At 41.3% G+C, this 16,192-nt stretch overlaps 1 protein-coding gene across 2 annotated transcripts in view; it reads right to left on the bottom strand.

Moving 5' to 3' along the window:
• Nucleotides 1–5,068: 5,068 nt before the first annotated feature.
• Nucleotides 5,069–16,192, bottom strand: part of LOC138531375 (carcinoembryonic antigen-related cell adhesion molecule 5-like) — a 348,843-nt gene continuing 337,719 nt past the window's right edge. The window contains exons 8-9 of one of the 2 annotated variants that reach the window (XM_069640987.1): nucleotides 13,626–13,754; nucleotides 5,069–6,584 (exon numbers count right to left, since the gene is read on the bottom strand). In XM_069640987.1, coding sequence (XP_069497088.1) covers nucleotides 13,751–13,754 — 4 coding nt within the window. In that variant the 3' untranslated portion in view covers nucleotides 5,069–6,584; nucleotides 13,626–13,750. The remainder of the gene's footprint in view (nucleotides 6,585–13,625; nucleotides 13,755–16,192) is intronic. The other variant, XM_069640986.1, reaches the window with a different exon arrangement.

The raw sequence follows: 16,192 nt of genomic DNA, 5'->3' as shown, positions 1-16,192 counted from the left end.
ATTGGATGTGGGGAATTAGGCTGGCACTGAATCATAAGAAAACAGAAATGATGGTCATCGGCACCAGCACTAAACTGAACAATCTTAGCTTAAATTTCAAAAATATTAAAATTGCAGACTGCATAATTCCAACCAAGGATAATATTGAGACGTTGGGGGTCATCTTGGATCAAAACCTTAATATGAATGCGCGGGTGAGTAGCCTGGTAACCTCATGGAGCAACTATATCAGACTCCTTGCTTATATCTGTCCGTATCAAGTTGTGAGATGGTAGCTAGAACTATGATAGGATCAAAAATAGATTGCAGTAGCGTATTGATTGGGATTGGGAAAGAGAGATGGTCAGACTGCAAGTTATTCAGAATAGTGCTATTGGGGCAGTAGTTGGGCTTAGGATGTTTGAGCATGTGTCTGAAGTCAGTTGGAGCCTTCATTGGATCCCTATAGAGGCTAGAATTGAGTTTTGATTGGTGACAATTACCTACAAATGTCTGGAAGGTTCATATCCTGACTATCTGGCGGAAAGGCCTACTAAGAAAAGAGAAGTTAGGAATCTGAGAAATAGCAAAGCCAGCTTACTTGAGGTGCCTAGAACCAAGCAGCCCTGGTGAATAATAGTGCTTTTATGGTTGCTGCCCTTGAAATATGGAATGCAATGCCTCTGGATCTGAAGGACTGTGACTCTTTGAAGATTTTCAAAAAGAAATTGAAAACCGTCCTGTTTAAATAGGGTCTGCCTGGGGAGATTAAATGGACTTGTGGACTGTTGTGGGTGTTGTCTCTTTGTTTTGTCACCTGTGGGGAAGGCTCTCCCCTCAGGCCTGTATGCCTCTGCAGCTTTTGGTTTGCGCATTTATAAATAATTACAGTAAAGTAAAGTAAAGTAAAGAGTGGGTTGGGCCAGAGGAAAGGATAGTGAGGGAAAGAGAGTTGCAGAGGTCGCGAAAGAGAACAGTGGCCACATTGGGGGAGTTGAGATGGATGTTAAAGTCCTCAAGGAAGATATATTTGGCGTAGGAGGAAAGCAGAGAGGAGGACAGGTCGGCCCATTCTGAGAGGAAGAGGGAGGTTGGGCTGGTGGCCTGTAGATGGTAGTGAGAGTAATAGAGAAGGTAGGATAGACAGAAAGCCTCCAGACTAGGCTTTCAAAGGATGAGTAGGTTTGAGTGGGGATGGTGGAGGCAGGAACCAGGGATGATCAGAGCCACTCCACCACCAGGCCAGGAGGGCCTGGGATCGGAAAGGATATTGTAATCCTCAGGGAGAAGAGTATCAAAAGCGGTGACAGAGCTGGCCTTGAACCATGTCTCGGTGAGAGCAAGGACATCAAGGTCAATGTCTTGAAGGAGAAGACAGATGTCAGAGGAGTGTATGATAGCAGAGCAAGAATTGAGGGTAGCTAAGTGAGGCTGGTTGCCCCCTTTAAAATATTTGCAACGGAGGGCACAGGGGTGGGGCGCCACCATTGAGGAGCAGAGAGGGGATGAGGAATGGAGGGGTGGCAGGAGAGGGGGAAAGTTGAAGAGAGATGGAAGACGCCTGTCAAGAAGGAGGGGGTTAGGATGAGAGCCGGTTTATAGTGATAGCATCGAATGAAAAAGCATTGAATGCAAAAGCCTTGAAAAAAATGCATCGAACATTTTTAATGGTGGAGTCCCCCAAACCCTGTTTTTCTACCCCTTAAAACACATTTTAATTTAAAAAAAACCTTTAACTACAAGAAAAATGCATTTTTTCGAGGCTTTTGCATTCAATGCTTTTGTATTCAACGCATTGTATTCGATGGAATCACCGGATACCATGAGAGCCCTGTGACATGATATTGCCATTGGGATAGACATTAATAGTGCATTAGGTAGATGTGAAGTGAGCCAAGAGCACTTCCCCTCTGGTGTCACCAGTAATGGGTGAGGAGGAGAAAGAGGAGAGGACAGAGACCATATGGGGAGTCCATAAGTGAGAGGAAGGAACAGCAAAGAGAATGTCAGTGATAGTTTGTCTGGAGTAAGCATTGATGTGGGTATCTGCGATGGTCAGACCAGGGTTGGAACTAAGGAGTGCCTTTTTAAGTTTCTTTCTTCCAGACCTCATGAGAGAGGGAGGATAGGTGATGGAGGAGAAGTTAGAAAAGATAGAGGACATAGAGAGCACCATGGGGACAGACACAGGAGGGGAGGAATCAGAGTATAGCAGGTGAGAAGGTCAGAAACACTGTGCAACAGTAGAGTCTCAACAGGCGGCCAGACAGACAATAACAATGAGCAACCTGGAAATGCCCAGATTTACAGATCAATATGAAATTGGAAAGCACACCTAATTTGAATTATGTCAGAAAGCACTAAGAGGCTGTACACAATGGTGGATGCACAGTTGAAAATAGAATAGAAAAGAGTTTTACATTATTTGTTATCTTTTTTCAATTTGAAGCAGGGCTTTAAGAAAGCACTAGAGAAGCAATCAGTATGAGGCACAGCAGGATGCATCGTACAGATGGTGCAGAGATTAGAGGTTAAAGATAAGGCATATAACAATTTGATCAGTCATAGTGTCCAAGGAAGGAGGGTGGGGCAAGGCGATCCATATTGCTGTAACGCTCACCTGGCTCCCACGGAGGCGCTGGTCTGGTCTGGATTGCTGTGGCCTCTTCAAGCGTGATGCGCAGAATTCGGACCACCGATTGAACAGGACCCCCAAATCTTGCTTGTCTGGCCCGTAGGAATATCCTTCTGCAGATGAGAAAGGGGATTAACTGTCTGCTGAATAGTGTGCTTGCTCCCCCCTTTCCCCCTTCGTTCTTCTCTGATTTCCTCCAAAACCCCCGGTTTAAGCTCACCTTATGGTTTGGAAGGATTAACTCTCCATCCTGCTTCTGGTGCAGGGGCGCGCGTTCGTCCAGTTACTTCACTGGTTTTCAGAATGGCGCTGGCAAATCCACTTGACTTTTCTGAGCGATACGCCGTGAGTATGATGATGCAAAAGTTCAAGTGTGAGCCTCCTTTTATGTTGTTTTTCCTAACCTGTGATCTGTCCTTTATTTCAGGTGCAGAACAAAGGCGATGCGTTGAGGGGTTAAATTGCCGGTGGTAAAATCAGGTGAGTTAGTGATGAGGGCGACCCCTCTAAATGTCTTTGTAATTCCCCAGTAATGTCTTTTGTCCTTTCCCCATAGGGGCCGGGGTGCGGTACCTGCCAAAGATGCGGCGCCGACCCGAGATGTGGAATGGTTCACCAAGAAAAGCCGGTAAGTAATATGGCTGAAAATTCGGCTTTCCTCTTGTGTTCCCTTGCTCACCTTTTGTCTCTTCTTCTCTCCCCTAGGTGCAGAGATGTGGCGACCGGTGCTGAGAGCCGCGATGGAGCCGGGCGGCGTCTCGGGAAAAGGTGAGTGAAGCATGGCACTGCATCGAGCAACGCAGTGCTTTTAAATGGAAGTCTTCCTTCAGGAATGCTGGCGTGAAGATTCCGGATGCAGGTAAGAAGGTTGAATAAGTTCTTGGTTTTCACCTTTCTCTTCTCTTCTTTCCTTACAGGTGTTCCAGGTTCAAGGCGGGCGTGGCTGGAGTCCAGGTGCAGGAGCAGACACGATGAGCGTTCAGCTGCTGGGATGCAGAACAACGCGAAGCATGTGTGGCTGTCCGGGCGTGGCTTAAATAGCCTTGGAAGAAGTTCCAGGTGAGTATTTTCCACAGCCCCACCCAAGTAACAAAATAGTTCCTTCAGAAAAATAGTCCCTCCCAAGCCTCATTTGGCTTGGTTCTTCATGCAGCATGGTCTGCATCAGGTGAGTGTGCAGCATGGTCTGCTTCAGTTAAGTGCACCAAACACTTCCCCTTATGAGCCTGGCGCCTATGGCGCCAGGACTGATGTCCAACATGAGCCTGATGCCAACGGCGCCAGGACAGAGTCCAAAGAGCCCCTATAAAGGGCCGCTGGGCTTTTACCTGGGGGCGTGATGCCTGCTCCCGGGGGTACTGGGCCTGGCCTGGTGCTCCTGGGATAGGCACCATGACAATTGCTCACCAGGGCAAAATGAAGTCAAGGGTTTGATCATGGTCAAAGTGTGCTGGTGAGCATTTCTGTGTGAATCATTGGGGAGCATTTTGGAGTATCTGTAGGTTGGGGGGCTCCTTCCAGCTCCAGACAGGGGCCTTTGGGTGGGCCTTCATGCTGGGGCCGGCTCTCTTGTCAGCCGGCTCCTGGTAGGCCCATATTTAGCCAGTGACAACCAATCAAAACATTGTTGGTATGGCTCCATGGCAACCGCCAAAGGCACCCCAGTGGCAAGATGAGACCAGCCATTATCAACAGGAGAAAAGTGTATGTTGAGTGTGCAGCGCCCAAATGTTGCATTTGGAGAAAAAAGCAGTTAAGAGCAGATACGCAGCATGTTGTAGTCCAGCCGATATTTTGCTGCTGCTTCATGTTTATAAAATACCACAAGCACAACACTGTTCTTTTTCTCCTATCCTCCTTTCCCTTCTCTGTTGCGACCAAGATTTAAAACTTCCCTTCTCTCTTTAACAGAATATAGAACAAATTTTGCCCTGATTCATGAAGGGTCAATTATGAAAAACTCTTCCTTATCCTTCAAGTGAACCTGGAGAGTATTATCTTATTCACTAAGAAGCTACAATGGGAAGTTTTATTTGAAATTACCCTGACTTAATTCGGACGTACCAAAGCTAAGCCGGGAGTAAGTCTGAGTTTATCATATTAACCTCTTTGTGAAATGGATAGCACTCTCCAGGTATTGATCAATGGTAAGAGAGTCACTTCATTGTGAATAGGTATTTTTTTCTAAAGTTAATGACCCCACGTATAGACATCTTGTAAAATGGATTAAAATTTTGATATGCAGCCTGAATGACTGTCAAATCATCTTCTGTCCATGGCATACTCTTAATTAATTCATCAAATGTAACTTATTTGGAGAGTGGATGAAGATATGTCCAGGAGTAGACTCCAGTATTCACTTCTGTTTAACGTTACCTAACATTGCTACTGTTGCTCTTCCAATTTTGTGAAGTACTACTCAAATGAAAAGATGTTTGTGTAAATTATACACTATTTTATTAGTCAGATTCAACCCTTTTGGAGACTTCCCAAATCGAAAAGCTGAAAAATCAACATTCATAATGTCAGTATTAATGGGATTAAATATGCACATTACAAAACGGTTACTATTCAGAAAGCATTAATGTAAAGCATTCAATGTTGTTACCAACCATTATTACTGCATCAGCTAAACATATATATAACTAGTCCCTACCTTATTATATGGGCTGGCAATACTTTGTTAAACACATGCTTGTTAGCTGGATAGAATTGAGGGTAAAATCTTACAATCTTTAATTAACCTTCCAACTTCCACACCTGTGGAAGTTTTGAGATTGGAGTATGGTCTTACTTCATTAGTTACAATGTGGTCAATACAACGTACCTTGCTCTACATAAAGACATTCTCAGGCGGCATTAACACAAATGAGCTGCAGACTTTACTTGGGAAAAATTGCAATGTGCATGCTAATAATATGTTTATTTCTGAATTGCAACATTTTGCTATAAATGACTAAACATTATTAGAAATCTCCTCTGACGAGGCATTGGTAACTCCAAATATTGATGTTATACTGAAGAATTAATCTAAGACCTGGGGTAAGGTCTGTAAAATTGATAAACTCGCCAAAAGCGGATATACAAAGAATACTCAAGACAAGGTGTTGCCCTTGACTAACCTTGTTTGTATTTGACTAAATTTTGGCCAAATTCATTTGGAGCATTTTATTTTGCAGTTGCATGTAAATCTTTTACACACATGGGAGTATATCGGGGCTTGGAAGGGTCTTCCTTGGTAGGCTCGTTTATATCACTTATGTAGGGAAAAAACGGAGACAAGGCAACATAGTCTTACTTGCTCTGTTTAAAAATAACATTACGTTAAGGGCTATGGGACTTTTGTTGTTAATCTTGACAACAATTTTGGAATACACTGTATGGTGCCGAATCTGTGGTTATTACCTCTTCCAACTATTATATTTAGAAATATTTTTTTTAATTAATCTGATTCATAAGAAAGAATGTGGAAAAAATATGAATGTTTTCTTTTAATCAATCGATTGAATATGTATTTGAACATATTGTAATATTAACTTATCATAATTTTATATATCTCTATGCGTATATTGTTTGTTTATCCATTGTATTTTAAATGAGTTTAAGGCTTTATTAATAGCCAAATACACAATAAATAAAAAAAATAAAAAAATAAAAACTATAACTGAAACAAAGAGGTCCATTACCTCCCCCGAGGAAAACTTTATCTACCAATAATTTACCAAAAACAGTGCAAAGGTAATAAAGGACAGCCAAGTTCGTGTGTCAGTTGTTTCACGATTGTGTTGTATTAAAAATGTTTTTATTGAAAACATGATTTGTTGCATCTGAAGCATTCCCTGGAGGAGACATTCCAGCTATGAGCTCTTTCTGTGATCAGCCGCATTCCCAGTATCTGATGATCCAATTATTCATGGCTTTGAATTCTCTTCGCATGCACCCGCACTCCTCTCAAGCATAGTTTCTGGGCCTACAGTGATATTTTTAAAACAAATGATAAAAATATGTTTACAAATGGAATGATCTGATTGTCAATCTAGTATGAATGCATCTAAAGATAGAATCATTTTGCAATGTTAATACGTGTTATAAGGAAAACATTTATAATAGTCAACAATTCAAATTAAAACACTGTCCTAGAATATGAACTTTAAGAAAATGTAGAAACCTGTTAAATATAAGCCGAGGTTTACCTAAACTTGTACAAATAAATTCTCAATGACAGACACGAGTCGAAAACACAGACATTAAAGTCTATATAGCAGAAGTGCATTTAATGTAACATATTTATATTCTGCAGACAACTCCAAGCAGGGAGAACATATGCAATCAAATCTCAGATGCTCATCATATCCACAAAAGCCAACACTTCAGTTTGCAAGCAAGGTAGTTTTATTAATTGTCTATGACATTCTGAAAACATTTGCTGCTAACAGTAGTGGTAAAATGACCGATTATGTGTCCATTTATTGTACTTACATCTCACACTTAATATATCTTAATAAAACCATTTAATGTACCAGTAAAAAAACATTTTAAGCCTAAATGAATTTAAAATTACAATCAAGAAATGTAGCCAGGCTCATATCCTATAACATTTGATTTTTGCTCTATAGTATGTTAATGTTAAAGGACATTTGTACCGCGCACTATCACCACCGGAGTGGTCCCCTGGCGCTCTGGCGGCTCTGAAAGAGGAGGGGAGGTTGAGTTAGTGGGAGGAAGCAGGAAAAGTTCAAGAGAGCAGTGATGTGCTGTTGGCGGCCTCAGCCCGGTGGGTCCGTTGGCTGGGCCAGTGGTGTTTACGACCGGTAGTCGTCGTGTACTGTTGTGCAAGTCTATGGGTGTTTTTGTTTTGTTGTTGCAATGTAGTGAAGTTTGTGTGGTTTGTTGTGCTGTAGGATTTGGTTGTGTTTGCTTTTGGAGTTTGAGATTTGTTTGCAGAAGGGGAAATTGTTAGTAGGGTTGGTTAGTTTGCATCTCTATCCTGAATTGAGGCGCTCGGCTTGCGTGGTCTCGCCTGATGCGCCTCTGTCCTGATCTGGGTCCATCTGGCATACAGGGTTCCTTACTCCTCTGGCCCCCCCTCCCTCTATCATGGCCTTTCAAACCCCCCCTGTCCTCCCTTCATACTCCTGTGGCCAGTGCACCTGCCAATGTCAACCTCTCCGGTAGTGTGGCGATTGCCAATATCTCGACAATTCCACAACACTATGGTACCTGGCGGTGACTAAGGGGTGGGCGAAAGTGTTGGTGGGATTGGCTGGGGTAGTTGATTCAGTCTCCGTGCGTGTCACCTGTGTTGCAGTCTATCTGGTGTCACCCGTCCAGGTGCGGTGGGAGCTTCCCTGTCGGTTCGGGGTTGTCCGTGTCCTTTCCAGTTTAGTCCTCCTTTTACCTGTTTCGATTTTCAGTTTTAGTCTGTGGTGTTGAAGAGCCAGGTTTTTAGTGATTTCCTGAATTTTAGGTGATCTTCAGTGTTTCTTATTTCTTTTGGGATGTTGTTCCAGGTTTTGGCTGCTAAGTGGTAGAAGGAGGTGCCTCCAAGTTTTTTCTTAAGGTATGGTTTGAGTTCCAGGAGGATTTTGTTGCTTGATCGGAGGGGTCTCGTTGGTTTGTAGACTGTTATTTTCTTTTGTAGGAATTCTGCTCCTTGTCCGCTGATTGCCCTGTGCGTAATGCACATTGTTTTGAAGGTGATGCAATGTTTTACTGAGAGCCAGTGTAGTGTTTTTAGGGGTGGAATGATGTGGTCTCTTCTGGATACTTTGAGGAGTAGTCTTGCTGCTGCATTTTGGATCTGTTGCATTTTCTTCAGGAGGTATTCTGGTATTCCGAGGTAGAGGCTGTTTGCATAGTTGATTTTTGACATGATTAGGGCGACGATAGTGAGTGTTTTGTGCGTGAAGGAGAGGAAAGGTAGAATTCTTCTTGCCGTGTGGAGGAGGAAAAAGCATTTCTTCACTGTTGCATTTATTTGTGGTTCTAGGGTTAGGGTGCTGTCCATTAGGACTCCCAGATTTTTTACTACCTTCGATGGTGTTGGTGCGTTTACCATTTCCGTAGGCCAAGGGATGGTGGTTTCGTTCTCTTGGTCTTTGGATACAATCATGAATTCTGTCTTTCCTGGGTTGATTTTCAGGTTGTTGGCATCCATCCAGTTGAAGACTTCTTTTAGACATTCGATTAGGGTTGAATGGCCGGGATCGGTGTCTTTGATTTTGTAGATGATTTGTGTGTCATCTGCGTAGATGTAGCATGTAATGTTGTATTTTTTGAATATTCTGATGACCGGAGTCTGATAGATGTTGAAATATAGAGTGGATAGTGAGGATCCTTGTGGCACTCCACAGTCGTTATCTCGTGGAGTGGATTTAAAAGGTTTGATCCATACAGTTTCTGTTCTGTCTGCTAGGAATGATTTGGTCCAGCGTAGTGTTGTGTCTGTTATGCCTATGTTTTCTAGTCTTTTGGTCAGGGTGTCGTGGCTAACTGTGTCAAAGGCTGCGGAGAGGTCGAGCAGAATAAGGGCTGAGGTAGTGTTTGAGTCTGCGTTAGTTTTGAGGTCGTCCCAGATGGATAGTAGTTCTGTTTCCGTTCCTCTTGCTGGTCTGAAACCGACTTGAGCTTGGCCCAGCAGGTGGTGTTTTTCTATGTGTTCTTGGGTTAGTTTATATGCGTAGGTTTCTAGAAGTTTTGCTGGGTAGGGGATGTTAGAGATCGGCCTGTAGTTGGAAAGGTCATCTACGTCGACACTTGTGTTTTTCAAGAGTGGTTTGATGTATGCTGATTTGAAGATCCTCGGTACAGTCCCTGTTGCTAGTGATCGATTTCGAAGGTTTCTGTAGTGTTCTGCTGGTGATCCTTGTGCAAGGATTGATTTGTAGATGTCTGCGGGACAGGGGTCCATGGGTGATCCCACTTTCTTGCTTCGTTTTACCAGCATTGCGAATGCCTCTGCTGATATTTCATGAAAGCTTTGGAGTTTGTGCTGTGGTTCTGTGTTAGGTTCGTTGGGTTGTATGTTGTGCTTGGTTGGTCCCTTTTGTATGTTTTGTCGGATGTCATTGATTTTTTTTTAAGTGGTCTGCCAGGTCATTGCATAGTTTTTCTGGGGGCGTTGGGGTGTTATCACAGCCTGGTGGGTTTCTCATTTCTTCAATGATGCTAAACATTTCTTTTTGTGTGTTGGTGGCATTGTTGATTCTGTCATCGTAATGTCTTCTCTTTGGCTTTTGAATTTCCTTCTTGTATGTGCGGATTTTTTTCTGGTACAGTGTTTTTTTTCCTGGGTTGTATTCTTTCCTCCAATCCAATTCCATCTTTTTGTTTTCCTTTTTCATGGCGTACATCGTCGTGGTTCCAGTGAGGAAGGAGCGTCAGGGGCAGGAAGAAATGCTTGGTCGGAGGTAAGCGTGGTGGAAGGGCAAGGAACAGGCCTGTTCCTTGGCGGGTAGCGCCCATATGGCCTTGTTTAGCTCCCACCTTCCCTCCGCTTAGCTCGCCTTGAGGTGGGGGTCGGGGTTCGGTGGATGTGGGTTTTGATAGTTGTGGGCAAATTAAAATAATTATCATCAGATATAGCGAATGGTCTGGTGAGGGGGAGGGGTGCATGCCCAGCGCGACGGTTACCGTGCCGCGGGGGAAGCTGGCGACCTTAGAGTGTAAGGATAGTGTCTCTGGCCGCAGGAAGTGTAGCTCAGCAGCACTGAATTGCGGTCCCAGCAGGGGCGATGGACGAATAGTGGGTTCATGTGTGGGAGTGGGTAACTAGGCTCTTGGGGCGCATTATTTGAAGGACGCAAATGCTACCGTTAGCAGGCCATTATGCGTAGTATGAGGCATTAGCCTCGTGGATGATGGTGGTAAAGCTTGAATGGGTCCAGGCACAGGGCGAAATCAGTTTTGAGAGATAGGCTGCGGACAGGACAATGTGGCGGAGCGTGAGTTTTGTACATGTACATATGTAGAAAAATACATGCTCTGCGGTATTGGCAATGATTAAAAAAGTGGGGATGGCTTTGCATCATCATAAACCAGCAATAGAATAAATATTTCATGGTATTACTCTATGGTACATGGTGTGCAGTATTGAGAAATTCATCAAGATATCCACCAGCAAAATACATAAAACCTCTTAATGTTGTTGTCATTTATGGACAGGTTTAAATTTCTAAGGTCACATTTCAAAGTTATTTTCAGGCAAACAAATGTATCATAACTGCATTTACTCTGAAGGCAATGGGGTCTCAAAAATATTCTGTACAGATATGTAATTAGAACTCTAGTTTTATACGTTCAGGTATTCCTTTTTTTCAATGACTGGTTTTTATTATCTGTTTCAGGTGCAACCATTTGCCTGAATTGGTGCCATGCAGATAGATGGACCATCATCACACAAACACAAGCGCTCAAGTGGTACTCGACTTTCATTTGTTTTTATTGTATCAATACTAAAAAAAGGAGGCTTTAGTTCAAAACTCAAAATCTACTGAAAAATGACTTGATGCTTTAAGAATTTGAAATGAGTGTGAAGACCATGATTATAAACACCTTGAGAGAACACTTCAAACATAGAATTGCAGAAGAAATAAACCAAAGTGGCAGCTGTCCTATTACACACACAAAAGCAAACTTCATATTCTACGGACTAGTGACAAAAAGCAACTTGAACATGAAGATGCTGGTGAGAGCTCAGTGAGCAGAAATGACCTTCCTTGTACAAGATCCCAAAGAACCAGTTCACAATTACACAATAAAGCCTGCTTTTTCTGCAATAGACCTGAAGCGAGGAGGTTGTACATGAACACTTAACAATATAGAAGTTGTAGAAGTAAACAAATGTACATTTTTAGGTCAAATTATAAATAATAGGCTAACTGATTTACCCTACAGAAATAACACCGAAAATGCGAACATTGGCCTCGCAAGAGAGAGAAATACAAGCCAAATTTGGGAAATATACACATGCTGTTTTAATCCAATTCTATAAACAGAAACTAGTCCCATTAATTATTTATGGCGCACAAGCCAAGTATCTGAATAATCAACCCAATTGGAACACCTTAGAAGGTTTGTTGTGGAAAAAAGCTTCTCTACTTGCCTCAAGCAATCCTTGTTGTAATATTGAGGTATGAATCTGGATTAAGATCATTGTAAGCATTAGTAGTGTGGCAAACCTCTCAAAGGAGAATACACAGACCTTAATTCCGCTCCTACATAATGTCCTTGAAGGAAGTAATAATAGTCCCATAAAGACAGGGGAGGCATATTGTAAGGACATATTAAAGAAAGCCAATGTATCACAGCAACTTCTGGTGGATTTCCCAGATAAGACAAAAATGAAATTGCGGAGGTGGCATTGGTCTGTGACATGGGTGAATTGTAATAAATATGCAATATTCCAAACTGGAAAATGTGAGATAAAACCCATGCATACAATCCCTATTTATCTAAGGAAATTCCCAGATGTGAAATATGCAAGAATTCTAATGGGAATCAGATTAAACCTGTGGCCGACAGAGTACAAATAGCAAAATACTCAAAAAAGCATGATTCGATTATTACTTGTAGATTTTGTAAAGACCAAGAGAAGATTGAAACTTTAAAATATCTATTTGTAGAATGGCCGAATCTGAATGCTTTATGAAAAGAAACCTTTTATACATTTCTTAATTGGCATAGACTGTTGAATGAAGATAAAATGTGGGACATGATTTTTAATGGAAAGTTGATATTGTTAAATATTGCTACGGTAAATTGAATTCTTGCCTTGAAGATTCATAATGTAGTGCCACTGAAATGCTGTGATCTTGGATAATTGGATGTAAATATCACAAGAACTAATAGGAGCGTGTCACTGAGTTTTATTTGAAAGTATGTATAATGATTTGTTAATTGTATTTATTGATGTGTATAATCTAAATGTAATTTTAATTGTAATGTTTAGTATTTTGCACTAATTTGAAACAATTTGTTATGTATTTTGTACAAATTTGAAAGGTTGCGTTAAACAACCAAAATAAATTAAATACATAAATAAATCAAATGCTGTTTAGACCGCAATAACATACTTTGTTAGTGACAAAGGTATGAAGTTGGACCCCTACAGATGTCAGTCTTCTTATAGTTGCCAGGGATTGGTTGCCTTTATGCTGGGCTTTCCAACAGTGATAAACCACAGAAGAGGTCTGTATGGGTAATACTTTATGAAAAGATACCTTGAGTTGGATATGACTTGTACATTACACTAAAGCTGGTGTGAACAATATCAAATTACCTAGTGGTGGCCAGCCTAATCTACATATGCATTAGATTATTTATGAAACAAAAGTATATATATTCAGTATTGTAATATTAATAAAGTGCACATAGAAATACATAAATATTTCCACAAAACAGACATAAAAATGTGTTTCCACATTAGAGAAGTTTAAATTCTCCTCATGGACCCGTGGGCAATACTAGAATGATATACAAAATAAAATGTATGGAAATATATGAATTCAATGCTTAAAATACATACAAACACACAGATGCTTAAACGCAACAGCCTCACTGTGAGCAGTATTCTGAACTTAGATCCTACAATTCTACTATCTCATTTCTTACAGTGTGATGTTGTATGACCAAGCATGCACATGCATCGGGGCATTAAGCTAAAGTGCTGCCCAGTTCTCCCTCCTATTGGAGTATGGCGAACATGCAACGGCAAGTGCAGGACCTGGTTAAAAAGTACCTGAGGTCTCTAAAATGCTAAGTGCCGATGAAAAAGTGCTGAGTGCCTACTAGCTAAACCAACTGTGACATTAATTACTGAGCTCAGTCCATATCAAATCTTGGTAGTGGTGCTGGCTAGTTTCTACGAAAGTATCATCTTCTTCAGGACTAGTCTTCCTCTGAACCGTAATATAAAAATAATGTGTGTCTTTGATGGAATATGTTTACTATTGATGTAACTTGTCTTATCTATGCATGTAACTCGGCTGGACTCCATATAGACAAAAAGTACCTGATACTGTAGAGGTACACATGTGTGGTCGGGAAAATGTTCATAAGATCCTGAACTATAAAAGACAAGGAGGAAGAAACACATCTTTACTGCAGTCTTGCCATGGTAGATGGGATGAACCGACATCATCTAGGGAGAGAATACACAGGGCGGTAAGAAAGAATCTGGTATAGAAAGTCTGATTTGAATGGCTAAGCACGTCACTCTTAGTTATTTAGTGAACTAAACTCTGCAACACTATGAGCCATGCCTCCTGTGCATAAACATATTTAATAGGAATTGTGATCTAGCTTGATAGCTTTCATGAAATACAAATCGTAACTTATAAGGTACCTAATGCTGTTCGAAGTGCGTATACATGTCAGAGAGTTTTGAAGTTTATCTCTCGCTGTTGATTAATCTGTGGTCATTCCAATGAGCACTACGGTCCTTGTCTGTAGAATTTTCTCACATGTGCATGCTAGGTGTACTGCAATAACATGGATGTTCTTTAGTTATGGGTATATACTCACTGCTACTACTATACTCTAGTACGGACTCTACCGCTTACTTACCTCTATTGCCTGCTCTCCGAGTGCGTGGTGCACTAAAGCCGAACGCGATTGGTCTCGCTGGCAGCATTTGCTCAACTCAATCACATTCCTTGCGGGTACGCTTGTACATCATATTTACTAGTCTGCTCACTGGAGCGTAAAACTCTGGAACCGCTGAAAGGCTTATTCAGCGGCCATATTGCAGTTCCTCAAATCATTCATCCAAATGTCATGCAATAAAGAAATGCTCTACGTGGGAATATCTGAGATATTATAATCCTTGTGTTGTAAAACAGTATTTTCCTACTGCATATTTTATGTATGCTGGAATTAGCTGCATACCAATTTTGCATTCTTGGTTAAATTCGTAGTTTTGGGGGGAATGCAAGAACTATACAAACAATACTGTGCATGCACTAACGGTAAGGCCATAATAGGATGTAGTAACCTATACATGTTAAATGGCTGCTGCCCATTCCTCATTGTCATTAAGACCCTCAGTGTGTGATCTTAATGAGAATATCCCAAATTGTTCACATTTAGGCACTTAAGTGACAATATTCGTATTGGGATTGATGTCAATGATTTGTTCCGTTATGAACCATCGCAAATCTTCAACTGTTTGTCCTTTTTCCATGAAGTGTGGCACCAAAGGCACCAAAATGTTGCCTTTTCGAAATTCTTGATCGATGTTCATAAATTCTGAAGTGTTCTTGGCCCACATAAAGTTTATTACATGGACACTGGATGACATAAACTACGTTAGAACTTTTTCAGTTGGTGTGTCCTTTGAGCTTCAATTTTTTACACTTGTGCATGAATTCTTTGATCTTCATGGTACGTTTACATGCTATAAAACTACCACATGGGTAATGACCTATTAGAGGGCTTTCCAAAGGAAAAATGATTATGGAGATTAGACTCAACCAACAGCTCAAATATTTTCGTCTCAGCTGATAACTGAATACATATACCCCCCAGAGCTGCCATTAGATTATCCAAGTGTGTAGAGAACGAAGTATCTTCAGAGATGTTGTCTTTGAAAAAGCTGGCTATAGCTTCTTTACACCCCTTTGGTAATTGAAGGCACTCTAAGTTAATGGTTTCCTAGATGTGAAATCCCATTCTCCTCCCTCCTCTGACCCAGCGCTAATATAGTCATAACATTGCTTTGGCCAGACCAAGTTATAGGTCCAATCGAAGCCTCGCTAATATAGTAGGTCAGTCACTTAGATGAAATCAGTGCATCAGTAAGAGTGCTGTATGTAGCTGTAGAAAGAGAAGTCCCATGAATTGGGAAGTGCACACCTCCATCAGTCTATGACTCCCATTGATTTAAGTTTAGACTTCAATTTCACTATCATAACCCTGAAAGGAGTGCACCTCTTGGTTTTAGTTCTGTCACGCTCTGTCAATCTCAGGGTGCATAACCATATGGATATTCCGTGCTAAAATAATGTTGTCCTGTGAATACATTTCAATAACTTTCACATTCTGTGAGAAACCCTTCCTGTTCATTTTTCGGGGCATAAGCAGACATTATAGTCAGTGGATTCCCCCTCATAAATAACCTCTTGTGTTTAATTTGCTTGTGTTTATCAAATCTGATATCCCTCCTTACAAGCCACTCTTGTGTTCTATGATTTGACACAGGCCAAACAATTATGAGAATACTCCATTGAAGCCAATCTGTGTGTGTGTGTCCGTGCAAGAGGAACTTTATTTGTAAATGAACAACCTCAAGGTTGATAAGTCTCAGTTCTAGAAATGGTAAAACACCTTTAAGTGGGGTGTTTTGCCCCCTCACATCCAAAGTATATATTTTAACCAATTGTCGCGGCAGGAGAATCAGCAGAATCAGTCTGTGTGCTCTATGAGAAGTGCTGTTTCTTTCATCACTATAAGCATTCTGCATGAACATGCTGGAAATAACCCGTCCATACAAAACGTCAGCGAACTCTGTCTGACAGTCACTAGTCCAATTTAATAAAACACCTTCCTGCACAGTTCTCTGATGTACACTTGTCTGAAAAG

Source organism: Ambystoma mexicanum, chromosome 1q (assembly GCF_040938575.1).
Source record: "Ambystoma mexicanum isolate Mex_15411 chromosome 1q, UKY_AmexF1_1, whole genome shotgun sequence".
Taxonomy (NCBI): Eukaryota; Metazoa; Chordata; class Amphibia; order Caudata; family Ambystomatidae; genus Ambystoma; species Ambystoma mexicanum.
Note: the sequence above shows the minus strand (reverse complement) of the source record. Positions and strands in the feature narration are given on the sequence as shown.